Source organism: Microtus oregoni, unplaced genomic scaffold, assembly GCF_018167655.1.
Source record: "Microtus oregoni isolate MIOR12 unplaced genomic scaffold, Mior012 000006F_ref0000085, whole genome shotgun sequence".
Classification (NCBI taxonomy): Eukaryota; Metazoa; Chordata; class Mammalia; order Rodentia; family Cricetidae; genus Microtus; species Microtus oregoni.
This window is the reverse complement of record NW_024543065.1, coordinates 6,091,692-6,104,253: the sequence shown is the minus strand read 5'-3', so window position 1 is coordinate 6,104,253 and position 12,562 is coordinate 6,091,692. Positions and strand designations below refer to the sequence as shown.

Here is a 12,562-nt window from a genome sequence, read left to right as displayed (position 1 = left end):
CGTTTAAAAATGCCGGCTTTCTGGGCCATCCTGCCAGGGCAAACTCTGACTGTTTGAGGCAGGAGGGCCGACTACCGAGAGAGGACTTGAGTGTTGTCTGTTGTAGCTCACTTGCTGGCAGGGACCTTGAAATGCCGTACAGTTGTTGCAGTAAATATGGCTACAGCCAGTACCTCAGCCATGAGGCTGGAATGCTAAGGAATGGGCTGGATCCAGCCGGCAAAGCCACGCCTTTAATCCTACTGAGATTGCTTGGTAAATTAAAGGCTCTTGTGGTCAGAAAAAGAGAGATATACAGTAAAGAGATTCAAAGACAAAGAAAATTTTTAAATGGTTTACAGTGTGTTAAAAATATATGCAGACTAAAAGTTGAAGTTCTTAAAGTAAAAAATAAAAAAAGGAAGAGAGTTGTTGTGTGTGGTAGCACACGCCTTTAATCCCAGTGCCTAGAAGGCAGAGACAAACAGATCTCTGTGAGTTCAAGGTGTAGTAGTGTACACCTTTAATCCCGAATGCCTGGGAGGCAGAGACAGGCGGATCTCTGAGAGTTCAAAGACAGTCTGGTCTACAGAGTTACTTCAGGTCAAAGATACAGAGAACCTGTCTCAAAAAGCAAAAAGTTAAAAGTAAAAATAAACTAAATAGAGGTTAAAACAAAGCTGTACAAAGATGGAAAATACACAGAGAATTTTGATACTGTATGCTATTATGCTCTCTTTGAATTGTTTGAATGCTGAGAAAGGAGCAACAGCTGCTAAAAGATATTTATTTATAAATACTGCTGAACTAATCCAACATAGATATTATGAATTTGGATCTAAGGATATGATACTTTGGAAAGGAGTTTCTTATTTTGTTTTCACAGAGGATGAGAAGCTGTTCATTTCTTCTATTCCGATTTGGTATGATGGACCACGCCCTCCTGAAGGGTTGGTGTGAACGCCTTCAAAAAATTGCTTCGCTCAACTGCCAACTGAGATGAAACTAGCACACAGGTTGTACCATGAAAGACCTAATTAACGACGCCCCCATTCAGCAGGAAGCAGTTTGGAGAGAAATAACTGCGCCCATATTCCCAAAAAATGTTTATAAATGTTCTTTTACATTTAAAGGGGGATATGATATAGGTATGAATAATTTGCATTAGTATAGATTTTGCTTTATTGATAGAGATTTAAGGTCAATTTTGTTATATGTATAAGTGTTTCTGATATTGATTAAGGTGTTGTGATTGTGTAGTTCATTTAAATATGTACTGTATAATTAAGAAATATAGGTTGTTAATGGATAATCATCGATAATAGTAAAGCTTGTAGTCATGTTAGTTAGATTTTCTAGATATATAGAGATATATTTTAGATAGACATTCTTCATGTCTTTCAAAGATTATAGAATATGGCATTTTAAATGTTTTAATAACTGAGGACTTTTCATGACAATGAGACACGTCTGCTCCTGGCAGCACCAATCTACTTCAAGAGGAAGATGGGCATCGAAGAGGCACCTTATGGAGTTTGATAGCCATTTGGGCAAGAAACTGCTCTTGCCTGGACTATTGCATAAACTGGACACAGAGAACCCGCAGAGAGAGGACTACTGAACTTGCCTAAGGTGAGATGATCTTTTGGGGTTCCTGATTCATTTTGAAAGAGTCTGCGAGACATTCTGCAGGACACAACAGATAGTGACTGAACTGCCTTTGAATTTTCCTGCTTTATGGAAATGTCTGCTGGATACCATGGGCCTGAAGGCTGAAGATGGATGCCCCAACGGTACAAAAGAACTTTGGGTGACTGTCCAGGCAGCGAGATGTCTTTGTCATTTCTAGAGTTTGAAGTTTCTTCGTTCTTGTTTACTTAGGTAATATTATATCTTTCTGGAGTCTTTGATGGAGTTAAGAATAGTTATAGTTACAGTTTTCCGTAGTTATGATAAAGATTATTGTAACTTTTACTTGATAACTGTTATATGTAATTTTGCTATGTTAAAGCCTTTTTTTTTTTGTTTAAACCGAAAAAGGGGAAATGATGGAGGAAGGTCATTGGCTAATAAAGGAACTGCCCTGGCCCATTTTATTGGTTAGGACATAGGTAGGTGGAGTAAACAGATCAGAACGCTGGGAGGAAGAGGAAGTGAGGTCAGAGACTCCACAGCTCTCTCGGGAGCAGACGCCTCAGAGAGAGACGCCATGCCCCGCTCCCGGGATGAAGCTCCGACCCAGGATGGACTAGGCTAGAATCTCCCTGGTAAGCGCACCTTGGGGTGCTACACACAGATGATTAGAAGTGGGCTAAATTAATATGTGAGAATTAGCCTAGAAGAGATTGGGCCAAGCAGTGTTTAAAAGAATACAGTGTCTGTGTAATTATTTGGGGGCATAAGCTAGCCATGTGGGCGGCCGGGTGTGGGGGACGCAGCCCTGCCGCCCCATATTACTACAATTCTTCAAAGAAAAAGTTACCTCATCTCTATTTTCTTAGTCCTCTGATCACTCAGATTCTTCATGCTACTGTCTTCCCGACTTCCATGGTTCTTAACGCCCCAGTCATTTTCAGATGAATTTTTCAGATCTAATGTTTCAGATACCACTTGTGCTGTGATCCCATATTTTAAATTCCAAATTGGGGAGCATTCCCAGTTTCCAAATTCATACATCTCAACTCTCTGGTATTTCCATTTAGAGGTCCAAAAGACACTATGAAATTTACATGATCAAGGGTGAAGTGACCCAGTGGTAACGTACTTCCCCAGGGCTGTAGCAAAGATTAAAGAATGTACCAGAGGGATACATAATCCTCGCTGCCTTGTCCCGGAGGGTAGTGCTTCTCATCTCGTTCATGCTTGTCATTAACTCCTGGGCTCTGTGCAAAAAGTATGAACCTCTCCTTGCCTCCCAGCCCTGCCCATATACACCTGCCAAGTCCTCCTGGCTCTGTGCCTAAACACACTCTTCCTGTCTCTCCATCCTCACAGATACAACCCTGACACATGACAACATCTCTAGAAATAGACCTCTCCAAAGACCAAAAGATGCCCCCTTGTTCCCCTCCTATCTGTCCCTAAGTAGCTGCCTGAGTGATGTGTGTCGTCTCCTCTTAGGCTTTCTGTGATTCCGACTGCCTCATACAGTGAATCTAAGCCCCTCTAGAGCAGAAAAAGCCTGAGGTAACTCACCCAGTCTCCTCTCATTTCCCCCCAGGCAACTCTAGCCTCAAGTCCAGTGTTTTGGACACAGAAGTTTGTTCTTCCCCCCTATGTTCTGAGCAACTCAAGCTCTTGGGATGTTTCCTGCTCGTGAGCTCCTTCATGGGACCTGTTCCTGTAGCTGTCTCTGCCAGGCCTTCCTCCTATATCAGGGTGCATCTAAACAACAAAGCCCCACCCCCCCAGATGACTGCTTCCTCATCTCCTTCACTATGAATTCCTCACAGAAGACCATGTTGCTAATTAACTTTTATACCATATGCTGCTGACAACTCCACTGTACTCTATGAAGACAGAACCGTAAAGGATTGCTGAAACAATGTCCAATGTGTAATAGATACTCAAGGAGCTGCTGTTCAATGTGCCAAACAGAATATCACGAATAAAAGCCACTTAGTCTGAAACATCATTTAAATATTTAAATTTCTGGATAAATGACTTGGGAATTACCTGACCACTATTTCTAGTCTCTTGGTAACCTCGCTTTTAAGAGGCAAAGCCATTCTTTAGCAATTTGGATTATACAAAAGCCCTTCCTCCTTCTCAGCTTAGGGTGTAATTCCCAGGAGCTGTGAACTTGTGTAGTAGCCCCCAATGTATAGTACATGTAGCTTCGGTTTCATACTTGACAAGACAGTGCTTTGCATATCTGAAGAGAGTGACTAGATCTTTCCTTGACTTAATGATCTCAGTCTTCATTAAAAAAATATCATAATTACTGAATTGAATCTAGGGCCATGCACACTCTAGCTGAGGACCCTATCATTGAACCATATCCATAGTCCTCTTCTTACTTTTTATGTTGACATAGAGGTTTCACTAAGTTGCACAGGTTGGTCTTGAACTTCCTCTGTAGCCAAGGCAAGACTTGAACTTGTAATCTTCTTGTCTCAGATTCCTGAGTATCTGGAACTATAGGCCTGGACTATGCGGCTCAGCTTGGCCCCATCTTAAGAGTGGTGAACAGTTGGGGGAGCCTTGTGCACAACCCAAGAGTGCTATAGACTGTAGTTAGGATGGCTACTCAGTTGTCATCCACACTGTAGCTTTCAACCCTGGCTCAGAGTATCACGTCTCCTGCGGCTGGAACAACTGATCTCTTTCGTAGCAAGCACGGCCTGATTTAAACTAGCCCTCTCCTCCTTCTAGCCCAAGCTTCCACAAGCTCCAGTTCAGGTACCTCCTGTCCTGTCTAGTGTTTACCACTTAGGTAATCTCAGAGTGCTACAGTCAATCCTCAGTCTTCTGAATGCCTGGCACCATTTTATCACAGGAGCCAAGAGGATCTATTCTACTTGGCATCCTTTCTTCAAAAGGTCTAGGTGTTCCATGTGCATAAACTGAACTATCAGCCCCCTTAAACCTTACACCAATGATTACATTCACCTGAGGCCAATCAGTGTCTTATACAACAAGCAGCAAGGAAGCCATGGGGAGATCAGAGCAATCTGAACCCAGAAGAGCAAGAAGTTGGAACAGTCTTGATGAAGCTCTCAACTGCCTGTCATAGACAGCATGATGATAGCCACTGACAGCAGCCAAAGAAAACACAAATGACTCTAAGTGAGAATGGACATCAGTACCTTCTAGAGACATCTATACAGGAACCTTATTCCCTTGACCTCCAAAAGTACACTGGCATCTCATTTAAATCACTTATGTAGGACAGTTATGATAAATTAAAAAAAGTAAGATCATTTGAAAACATTCTGTACTTTAGTAGTGTGTTAGCACGTGTTAGCCTGTTGTCAAGGAGTCCTGGTATCTTATGTGGTGGCACCCAACTTTAATCCCTGCACTCCAGAGACAAAGACAGGCAAATCTCGGTGAGTTTGAGGCCAGCCTGGTCTGCAAAGCAAGTTCTGAGCCAGATATATATATTGAGACACTGTCTCAAAAAAAAAAAAAAAAGAGTTCTGGCAATCTCCCAAAGAACCGAGAGAAAGATGCCTAGAATAGTCTAGAGTGTGTGATTAGCTGTGATTCAGGGAATTAAATTGAAAACCAAAACCCATATGCCTATGAATATGCACATGCATACACACATACATGAGTTTATGGGTAAACTGGGTCTGTTAGCTTGCTTTCTCTATAGCAACGGAAGTTCATTGGGGAATCTACACCATCTTCCATAATATCTCCGCAGATTAATATCCCCTTCTGCTATAGTGTGAATGTCATGTTGAGGCTTGATCCCCAAAGCGGTAGTGTTGGGAGGTGGTCCTGAGAGGTGATTAATATATTTCTTGGTCTCTCTGAGCTGGATTAGTCCCCATGACAGCGGTGGACAGACAGCAAGTGTGGCTACCTCACCTCACTCTCCTGCTTCCTTGCTAACCAGGTGACATCTTGTGTCAACAAGTCCTCATCAGAAGTCAAGAAGACGCTGGTGCTGTGTTCTTTGTCTTCCAGAACTGCGTCTAAATAATGCATTTCTTCATAGCCTGTCCATCTCGTGTATTTTGTCTTCCAGACCTGTGTCTAAATAATGCATTTCTTCATAGCCTGTCCATCCCGTGTATCTTGTCTTCCAGAACTGTGTCTAAATAACCCATTACTTTACAGCCTTTCCATCTCATGTATTTTGTCACAGCAACACAGAAAGGAACAGAGACGCCTGCAGACTCCTTTCCTGCCTCTTTTCATTTTATGCCGCACATTCGCAAGCACAAACTTAGCCTAAGCAATATCTGCTCAGATTTTATTCTTAATAAGCATAAAACTTTTGACCTCTTAGTAGTGCTCATTAGATCTTAACCTTTCAGACTAAGTCAGCAGATCTCAACTTCAAAACGCAGGTGGTCTCAGAGTAAATCAAACATCGACCTGTAAATCTTTACTTTATTAATGAAAGAACGCAACTTGGGCCTGTGCTGGCATTCTGCTTTTCTTGTGAATTATCTCCACACTTGTTCTAAGCAGCTCTAGCCTCTTCAGATGTGTTCCTAGAAGAACGCTCCTTCCTCCCTCCTCCCTGAACTGCTACAGTTGTATCAAGTTTACCACCAAGTTCAATAAAGAACTGAAAGCAACACTGAAGTCATTTTGGAACCGAACTCACAGCACTGTGTGATCTTTTGGATGTTAGAAGAGATGCGCTGCGCCAACTGGGCAGGGTCCCCACCGATCCCCGGAGTGTAAGACATGGCTGGTTGGCTGACTGGCTGATTTCATCAGCTGCAAGTAGGCTATCTGGTTTTCAAGGAGTCACCTGAAAAACATAAAAGTTGTACAATTATATTTTTTGAAAATATTGGCGTCCATTTCCCGAATTACCCACTTGGGTGTTCAGAGTGCTAAGAAAGGAAAATTACTACTGCTGCTATTTTCTAGAGAACATTTCTAAGACCTAAACATCTAAGTTGTATACTTAGGTATGATTAGTATGGAGAACAAAAGCTTAGATGTGAAGACCAATTGGACAGATCTAGAACACGTGGGAGAGACAAATGATATTTATCAAAGGATAGGCAAGCTTGTGGTCAGCCCTAAACCAAATGATTCATGGCTGGTATCAGCGGGAGGCAACCCACAAAGGGAAGGAGAAGAATGACCCAATGATTACAACATATCTGTGAAGTGAGAATAGTTCACACGAGCTATCTAACTTAACTTCACAACCTCCCCTTTAAAGTCCTCCTTCACGGTTCTTTTGAGCAAACTGCGGCTTATAACGATTAAGTAACTGGTCCAAAGTAACAAAACCACCCATTGATGAAGGTGAGATTTAAGCCCAGGGTTTAGGTTCCAAAGTCACCTATGTTTGCTAACATAGCGAATAATTATCTCAGAAGAATAAGTCTTGGTTTCCAGGTTTAGTTTGACCATAATCCGGTACAAAACCACTGGGATTTCCAACAGATGAGTACAAGGATACTAACATCTGGCTATGCTCAAGTGTCCTAGGCTTTGCACATAGCTGTTACAATGTATCATTTAGGGGACAAGTTGTAGAAAAGAAACCTGCATATGTGTCCTATACTGATATAACTATGGTATTTTTGATGTATGATGGGCTGAATCTACAAACAAGAAACATGACGATAGGGGAGGCATAGAGGGACAATTCTGGGAGGAAATAAAGCAGCTGAGCTGATATGACTGGCTAAACCAGCTGCTTCTACACCTTGTAGAATGTGCCTGGAAAGTCTGGGGAGCTTTGGTATATTCTCCACTCTTCTCCCATATTCCAAGCAAACCAGGTCCTAGAAACAGACTCAAACCAGCTTTATTAAAAGCAAATTGGAACCTTAACAAACAGCTGACCTACAGCCACAAAGTAGCAAGAGAAAACTCCCTTTCAGGAAACATGGACTTAGGACTGCAGCCATGTAAAGAGCTGGGAAGCAGGCTGAATGAGAGCAGATCTTAAAAGGCAGGTATAATGTATCCTTGTAGGCCCAGCACTGGACTCACCAAATCATAAGACCTTGAGTTCCAGATCGTCTTAGGCTTGGAAGTCAATTCCTCCAACACCATTTTAAGCATTCTATAAACCAATTAGATCTCTCTACTTTATATCACTAGATTTTTGAGCATTTATTTGTATGTGTGTGTACACACGTGTGCATATGTGTATGTGTGCATGCTACCGTGAGTGTAACGAGATCAAAGCACAACTTTTAAGAGCTGATTCTCCCTTGTCACCATGTGAATCCTGGGGATCAAACTCGGGTCACCAGGCTTGGTAGCAAACACGCTTACTTGCTGGGCCAACTCGTTAGCCCCATCCTTTAAAAAATAAGATCTTTATTAAGATAAAATTCATATACTATACAATCCAGCCATTTAAATTAAAACCCAATAAAACCCCAATGGTTTGGAATACGTTAACAGAGCTGTGAGGTAGTCACCATGCAACTTTTGAAATGCACATTCCTCTGAGAAGCAGATCCCCATCTTCTGTTTGGTCCCCAAACTTCTCAGCCATAAAAGCCATTAATCTACTTTGTATGCTTTTGTACTCCGGGTGTTTCACATGAGTGGAATCACGCAATATATGTTCTTTGTGACTTGTTTATCGTCCTGGTGTTTTCAAGGACCACCTCCCTGTAGCATCTATAAGTACCTCGATCCTTTTAATTGATAAATAATAACATAATAAATGGATAAAGACCATTTTCTCTTGGCTCAGTGGCATCTTTCTCTCTATCAGTCAGGCTTACCAAGCACCTGTGTCTTACAGCCACCATAACACACTAGGAATGACTCCTCCTTTAATCATGGGCACAAGTAAGTCTCACACTCACGTCTACAAGTCACACCCTTAACACTCTTCTCTCTCTAGTGTCTGTATACCTTTAAAATTGCTAGAATTCACCAACTGCCTTTTCAGCAGCTGCCAGTATAACCAACAACCAGAAATCTCTACCTTGGGCAAGACACTTAGCATCTCCTCCTCCCCGGATCTGACTAAGGTAAGGCACACTGGGGACAAAGTGCCTTTCCACCGTACGCAGAGGACAGATCTGATGTGTTCCCGCCCCTGCCCTCATTAGCGGCACACAGTCACACACTGCCCTGAAGCCTAATCTCCCTCCCACAAGAGACTAATATCAGAGTCCTGCTAATTCATGCAAAGCATTCTGGCTTTCTCTTAACTCTCAAAATCCATGTACATACAATAAGTTCAAACCTTAGCGTTTTCTTTTATCTTTCTGAAAAGTAAGTCAGTCGTTTACGGTCACAGCCTGCTGCTCTCATCCCTGGATTCAAGCAAGCTAATTGGATACTGCCCCTGTTGGTGACACCAGGGGCTGCATTCATTCTGAGTGCTACCCACCCTTCGCCTCTTCAGACTTTGCCAGAGGAAAGTATGGAGGTGACCACCTCAGTGTACTCTTGAGTGGTGTGAACAGCCATCTGAGAAAGGGTTGAATACTTCCTGCACATGGTACCTTTTATGATTATTCTTCTTATGTTCCATATAAGGATCATTGTAGTTTTTCACAAAGAAACTGAAGCATCGAGGTGGGCGGTGGTGGCGCACGCCTTTAATCCCAGCACTCGGGAGGCGGAGGCAGGTGGATCTCTGTGAGTCTGAGGCCAGCATGGTCTACAGAGTGAGTTCCAGGACAGGCTCCAAAGCTACAGAGAAAACCTGTCTTGAAAAACCAAAAAAGAAAGAAAGAAAGAAAAAAGAAACCAAGGCATCACTGAGAACAAATAACTTGTTTATTTCTGATAAACTGAAAATAAATTTGGGAGCTCACATTTTAGCAAACAATAGATGAAATCCTTTTGCTTTCTGTATAACAACTTAGAACAGGTAGAGCAATTCAGCTACTCAGCCAAAACCTGCCACCTTTCTGCAAGCTCACAGGTAGTTTTGTTATCCTCACCCCTTCAACGAAGAAGCGTTAGTGGATGGAGGGAATACCACCGAGCCGCACACTTCCTTTTCGTGCTGCTCAGCTAACAAATGATAGCATTTAAAAGACAACAAGAGTTGGCTCTTGTGATAAAATACAAAATAAGAGGGACGATGGCTATCTCTGCTGTAAAGAAAACACTCATACAAGTACATAGCGGTCAATAAATGACTTCAAAGGTTATGACTTTTGCAGTGAGCTAATTAATGCTAGGTTTATAACATGTTTGCGCTCTATACCCATTCCCCGGTACCCAGCTTGAGCTGTAAGGCACTCAATTATGTTTTGCTGGAAACCCATTTGCAAGTCCTAGTGCCTTTGACAAAATAATTATATAACTCATCTCGTGCACCTGCGCAGCTTGTCAAGCAGCTACTATTGATACTGACTACAAAAATGAATTAAGGTAAATGGAAGTCACCCAAGCCACCCTCCAAGTGCTCAGAAGTTATATGTGGCCAGTGGCCAGAGGCTTGGACAGCTTGCATATCCATTTCTATCACCACAGAAAGTTCTATTGGACAGTGTCCAACTCAACATCTTAGCAATTATCTTTCTAATGAAGATAATAGAAACACTATAAGGTGGAAAAGGAGAAGGGAGATCAAAGTGCAACACCCACAATGAGAGCAGTCTAAGACTGTGTCTGAAGAACAGAAAAGAAATGAGCAGAGAAACTTTTGATACAGATTGTTGAGTGTAAAATACTGCCCTGCAGGGACTTCTAGACATACTGCTGAATCTTTAAGGCTGCCACTGAGCAGAAACCAGTTTAAAGTTTAGCCTGCTCAAAAGAAATGGTCACTTTCACTTTCTTAATCGTGAACACCAGCCTAACATCCTGGACTTCCTTCTCCTTTGGCCCCCAGGATTTTCATTTAGGTGCATGGTGTGAAGTAGAAACTCTGGACAGGTTCTATTCTCTAGGACTTGGCTGCCAAAGAGGTCAGGAAGCATTGTTGTGCACCCACTTCCTGAGAACACATCCCCAGCCTCAGAGCAAATATTAGCATTCCTAAAACTCTGCATTTCAGGCGTATTGCTGCCTTGGCTTCTCTGGCTGCCATTTTCCTGTCTCTAGAAGGCCCTTGCTGTGGTCCTCACGTGATGGCTCCTTTTCTCAGCAAGCTGTTATCAAATGCTAGAGATGCCAGAGTAGAGAAGTCACTACTATTGCTCTTTGTCAATGTAACTTCTGCATCAAGCCACTAATAGTCCTTAAAAGATCCAAAGATTCACACTACTTCTTTTCAATCTCTAAGACCAGCAAGAGAGGAATCGATCATAGGGGATAATCAATGGGCACGAGGGTTCTCAATCTCCCAGAAGGGTATTTTTGTTCCACAAACTACCAAAATGCACTTCAGCACAGCTCCTTCATCAATTAAACTATTATGCTACACTATTTAGTTTTAGCTTAGTTCACCAAAGATTTCCCTCCCCCATGGTTTTACACATTAAATAGTTCAAGTTACAGTGAACCACAGCGAAATTCACACAGACATAACTGTAGGTGTTTGATCTAATGGTAAGAGTAGACATCCCAATAGTATTTTGTAGTGCTGAGGACTGAACCAGAGCCCTGTGCATACTAAACAAGCCAGTGGGCTACATATAGCTCAATGTAATTATTAATCATTTCCAACCAGCAGCGCTTGGATGAAGCTGAAATCATAATCAAAATTAGAAATGACTGTTAACCGGGAGCAATGTAAGTAGCAAACTAGCTGGAGAAAAACGGCACAGATGAGTTAATATGGTGTCACATTAACTTCCCCAGACACTGGGAAACTACCGTCGAATTCTTAACTAGCCACAAGCCTGGGGCTAACTCCAGCAGCGGCAAAGCCAGAGGCTTTCACATCACAAGACACAATTTAACAGTTTTATCAGTCTCTGCGCAGTGCAGTTCAGAGTACACCTAAAAGAAATGCCCACCTCCGACAGGACCACACCATGTTTCATGGTTAATCCCCCCCTTTTTTTCTTGTTTGTGGACCCCTTGAAAATGATAATTATTGCCAGAATACAGGATCTGAAGTGACCAGAAAAAATAAGAACTGTCTATAAAATCCAAACATATTTTTAAAGGAAAAGGAAAAATTAGTATTTGACTAGAAGGCTCCTATCTCTACCCTTTTATGAAGGGGAGGGGGGTGGCTTTTAACCTAGAAAACACAGATGTGAATTCTTGAAATACCTTTGTTAAGGGACTTGGGGTAAAACAAAAGACGCGGACAAGGTAAGTCAAAGAAAGTTAGCTTGTGTAAATCAAGACCAACACAGCAAACTCAAGGGGCCGCAGAAAGAACCTGTGGCCAGGTGACCAGGGCCCATTGCTTTTGCTTTTCTGTTCTGGAAAGGGAAGTTGGCAGAGAATGCGGAATAGGGTAGTCTCCTGCCCGGAGCTGGCGATGGGGTCGGGCCCCCAAGGCTGACAGGCTGCCCCTGCCCGTGTCCCCTGCCGCGGGCCAGGCAGAGGAGTCGCGTCCCCGAGTCCGCAGCGGGGCGTGGGAGCACGAGAGGCACCGGCCAGGCGTCCCAGGGGAGCCCGTCTCTGCGCACCCAAAACCAGTCACCGCGATCTGCGCTTCTGGGGTGCCCCTCCCGAGCCCTCCGGCTCTGCAGCCTCCTCTTACCGTAACCTCATAGGCTTCCTTCTCCTCCGCCGCCAGCCCTGTCACCGGGGGCCCAGAGCCCTCCGCGGCTAGTCTCAGCTGATGGGCGGTGGCGCGAGGACGCCCATTGCGCATGCTCGGGGGCGCAGCCCGGGGAAGGAGGAGGCGGGGCTCGCTTCTCTTCCTTTGGCCAAAACAGCTAAAGCTTGAAGCGACAGGCAAAATTGCTGGGGAGCCCTGCTCAGAAGCCTGACACAATGATGGTGAATGCGTACGTGCAAGAGAAGAGGAAAGGATAAGGAGAGCTGTCTTCTTTTTTTTTTTTTCATTTTTTTTATTTAAAAAATTTGCTTTTCATTTTATATACCA

The 12,562-nt window shown here is 43.2% G+C and overlaps 1 protein-coding gene across 2 annotated transcripts in view; it reads right to left on the bottom strand.

Annotated features, from left to right (window-relative positions):
• Stx7 (syntaxin 7) overlaps positions 1–12,326 on the bottom strand; it is a 45,680-nt gene extending 33,354 nt beyond the window's left edge. For both annotated transcript variants that reach the window (XM_041654185.1, XM_041654184.1), the window contains exons 1-2: positions 12,215–12,326; positions 6,266–6,415 (exon numbers count right to left, since the gene is read on the bottom strand). In XM_041654185.1, coding sequence (XP_041510119.1) covers positions 6,266–6,350 — 85 coding nt within the window. In that variant the 5' untranslated portion in view covers positions 6,351–6,415; positions 12,215–12,326. The remainder of the gene's footprint in view (positions 1–6,265; positions 6,416–12,214) is intronic.
• Positions 12,327–12,562: the final 236 nt, after the last annotated feature.